General features: G+C 38.3%; 1 protein-coding gene across 1 annotated transcript in view; it reads left to right on the plus strand.

The window, feature by feature from the left end:
* Positions 1 to 3498, plus strand: part of LOC107667986 (transmembrane protein 26-like) — a 6309-nt gene extending 2811 nt beyond the window's left edge. Inside the window, exons 2-3 of the mRNA XM_016459718.1 lie at positions 1106 to 1250; positions 2896 to 3498. Of these exons, the coding sequence (XP_016315204.1) occupies positions 1106 to 1250; positions 2896 to 3498 (748 nt within the window). The remainder of the gene's footprint in view (positions 1 to 1105; positions 1251 to 2895) is intronic.
* The last annotated feature ends 528 nt before the right edge of the window (positions 3499 to 4026 follow it).

Raw genomic sequence — 4026 nt, forward strand, 5'->3', positions numbered from 1 at the left:
AACGTTAAAAAAGTGAAATCGCAATCAACCACCCCTTTAAGATAACGATGTTATCTGTTAAACGATGAAGATTAACAGCAAGGCAATCGATTTCTAATGACATGAACAGATTTTGACCTGCACATGTTTGAGGTCTTTGACCTAACCAGCCACATTATATCTGCTTTGTAGATTTAAAAATACTGTATATAATTTATCCAACAATTAATTTATCATAGAAATATCATCTTTTGTGAAAGAAAAAAAAATATTAGTTTGGAATGACAAGTGGGTGAGTAAACAAAGGCAGAATTTTCCTTTTTTGGTGAACTAATAAGGACTCTTTTCACTGACTGTGTAGGATGTGTTGTGTTTGGCAAAAATAGCTTTACCAATTGTCTCAACAGTCTCAGAAAAAAGAGAATACGTTTTACCTTTTTAAACTAACTTTACTGAGTTACTCCAAATGTTCTGCTACAAAAAGACGCAGGGCTCAGAAGCAGGGTGCCATAATAATGATCAACGCTAACGAAAATGTGGGAAATTACACTCTTTTCTTCAAGCTCAACACTTCAGTCTGTCTTGCGGGGATGGGTGATAATAATAACCCCTTCTCTCAACACAGAAAAAAAACAACCTTTGCATTCACACAGAGCAGCACATCATCACATTCAGTCAGACTTTAAAAAAGGCATGTACATTGAGATCGCTGTGCTAGGAAATTTATTAATGAGACTGCCCTCCCACTGACATGGACGGAGGACCTGCATCCTCCTTCCCTCTGCTCTACCATGATCTCCATCTGAACCTTTCTATCTCTCCTTCTCTGCCGTACTACTTTTCTATGCATACTATCTCTCTCCTGCACACTACACTTTGAAGTCTCTGTGCTCTTTAGAGAGGCTTGCCTGTGTCAGTGGGGACTTGCATAGCTAATGGGAGTAATTTGCAGTTTGCGTTGGGCTGATATGCCTGCAGCACTGGACTCTGTGGTGTGACCCAGCTTTACCACCCAATCAGAAGAATCTGACACACATACAACTGTTTAGTGACTTTACTAAGTATAGGCATGTTCATCCATCCATCATCCATCCATCTGTTAATGTGATGTTCCACTCTTCTGCAGGTTCTCACCTATGGTGTTTCTATATCTGAGCACTGTGATTCCCTCAGTCTGGTTCCTGGAACTGAACCTCCTACAGTCCAATCTGCCCATCAACTCGAGCACAAACTCTGACCCGCAATTCTTCTCCCAGATCCCGCTAACAATGGTGGGTGGAAAACAATCGTTAACAATAAAACTCTGACTTGACCAGAAAAAAAGAAGTTCAGCTTTTAACAAAATCACTCAGGATTTCTGTCTCTCTCTGCTGTGTTGGGTGTTTTAGTCCTCATATTTCTGTGAAAGCAATAAACATAAAATGCTCAGATGGAAATATGCATAGAAAGCAGACTGTTTTCTGTAAAATGTCTGCAATTCTGGGGAAAAAACAAATGCGGAAGATTAATAGATTAGGAGTGGTAGAAAGCTCAGGTTCACCTTTGACCTGCAGACCTTGTACAAAAAGCACAAACCCACACACTAATAATCACAGCACCACGGATCTGAACATTCCTGTAACACTGCCTGTCTACAGCTGTTACCAGGGCCTGTAGATTCAGGCATAGAAGTCTTTATTGCAAAATTTGATATTGAAGCATGTCCAATAACTTCTCTAATAATCTCTAAAATCTCTAATAATCAGACCAAATTATAATCTTTTTCAGAAAAAAAATTAAGATATTTCTTAGCATTAAAAATTTCATTAAGAATTAAGTTTCTCAAATATTTTCTTAAGTTTATCATCATTTTTGTATTATGCTGTCTAACTAAAAGTTGTCTAATACAACAAATTCTACTTAAACACTGGTAAATCTTAGCAATAAGTTGGTTTAAATTTAATATAATTTTAAAGGGCATTTTTGCCTCCACACAGATTTTTATTAAACTAATTAAAGTTTGCTAAGTGCTAAGAACGTTCTTAAGAAGTATATTTGGAAATACAAAATAATTAGTAACTTCTTAAGTTTAGGGGTAGTTCACCCAAAAATTGAAATTTTGTCATCATTTACTCACCCTCATGTCATTCCAAACCTGTATGAGTTTCTTTCGTATGTTGAACATGAAAGAAGATATTTTGAAGAATGCTGGTATTGAGATAGTTGATGGTCCCCATTGACTTCCATAGTATTTTTCCATACTATGGGAAAGTCAATGGGGACCAACAACTGTTTGGTTCTTCAAAAATCTCTAAAAAATGTCTTATTTTGTGTTCAACATAAGAAAGAAACTTATACAGGTTTGGAACAACATGAGGGTGAGTAAATGATGACAAAATGTTCATTTTTGGCTGAACTATTCCTTTAAGTTTATATCCAAGCTTCAGTGTTATATATAGTTACATAAAATGGTTACACATTGTAACTTGATCCTGTCTGAGGTTTTTAAAGGTTTAGACTTTACCTTCTCCTTCTGACAGCTTTGTATCTGAATAATCAGAATATTTTTAAATATCGATGACTGTGATAATTGTTTTTTTGTCGCGACTTTGTGTGGGAGGAAAGCTGAGTATTTTGTAAGAATATGCTGCAAAAGCTAATCAGTGACTTTACTGAAAAGCTTTTTTGAAACCATATCATCTCAGTTGTCCTCTTTCATTAAGTTAATCCTCCAATGGATCTTTTGTTCAGGCACTCCAATGAGTCAAAGCAATCATTTTTCCTTATAAACTGTTTGAACCTTTTTAATCTGGTGCTACAATAACATCTTAACAACAATTTTGATTCATCCATTCAAATGATCACAGTCTCGCTGTGTGCTCTCACTGTCTGGTCTGTTACCATGGTGATTAGCCTATTTGTGTGTGTGTGAGACAGGGGTTGGCAGAACTTGAGCCTGAGAACTGGGTGGAGGCTCTGGAGCAGACCATGTTGATCGTTTTGGTTCTGGGCCGCTGGCTGATGCCGAAGGGCGACATGTCACGTGACCAGCTATCCCAGCTCCTCATGGTTTACGTGGGGCTTGGAGCTGATATCCTGGACATCTTTGACACGCTTAAGGAGCCACAAGTGAAGACCAAGCAGGCCGTGATCATTGTTGGGCTAAGTTTGTTCTCCTGGGCCTTGATGCAGTTTCCTCTTGTTCTTACCCAGACCAGCCGTCCCAAGGTCCAGGCGGAGGTTCAGTCAGAGACTGCCCAGCCTGGGCAAGCTGGCTGGACCGTTTCCTGTTGCTCTAGTGAAGTCTGGAGCCTTCTGCTAACGGTGGGTCTGCAGGATGGACCATTCCTGATTTACCGTCTGTACCTCATGATACGTGAGAATGTTCTGAACCAGCTGATGATCTTCTTCACATGCAAGAACATCCTCATTGTTTTTCTGGAGGTCTACAGGATCTGTGTTGTCCACTTTGAGCAGAGTGTCAATGAACACTCAGAATGGACTCATGGAGAGGCTATAGAATCCAGCTGTCAAGAATAGATTAGATTCACACTTACTGAAAATCCATCCATCTATCTATCTATCTATCTATCTATCATCTATCTATCGTCTGTCTGTCTTTCTGTCTATCTGTCTGTCTGTATTTCTGTCTATCTATCTATAGTCTGTCTATCTATCTATCTATCTATCTATCTATCTATCTATCTATCTATCTACTGTATCCGTCTGTCTTTCTGTCTATCTATCTACCTTGTCTGTCCTTCTTGCTCAGAACTCTTGTATCTTTTTGACGGTGACATGTTTGATTGAAAGAAAACCAAAATAGCATGCTAAAAAATCTGTGAGATTGGAATACACAGCTCCTGTCAATCATGCGATTAAAAGCAGGAAACACAAATGTGGTTTATTAGAATGGCAGATAATTAGGATATCAGTAAGAGTAAAAACCATCATGTACCGTCATGATATCTATCTATCTATCTATCTATCTATCTATCTATCTATCTATCTATCTATCTACTGTATCTGTCTGTCTTTCTGTCTATCTATCTACCTTGTCTGTCTGTC

Source organism: Sinocyclocheilus anshuiensis, unplaced genomic scaffold (genome assembly GCF_001515605.1).
Source record: "Sinocyclocheilus anshuiensis isolate Anshui unplaced genomic scaffold, SAMN03320099.WGS_v1.1 scaffold1024, whole genome shotgun sequence".
Lineage (NCBI taxonomy): Eukaryota > Metazoa > Chordata > Actinopteri > Cypriniformes > Cyprinidae > Sinocyclocheilus > Sinocyclocheilus anshuiensis.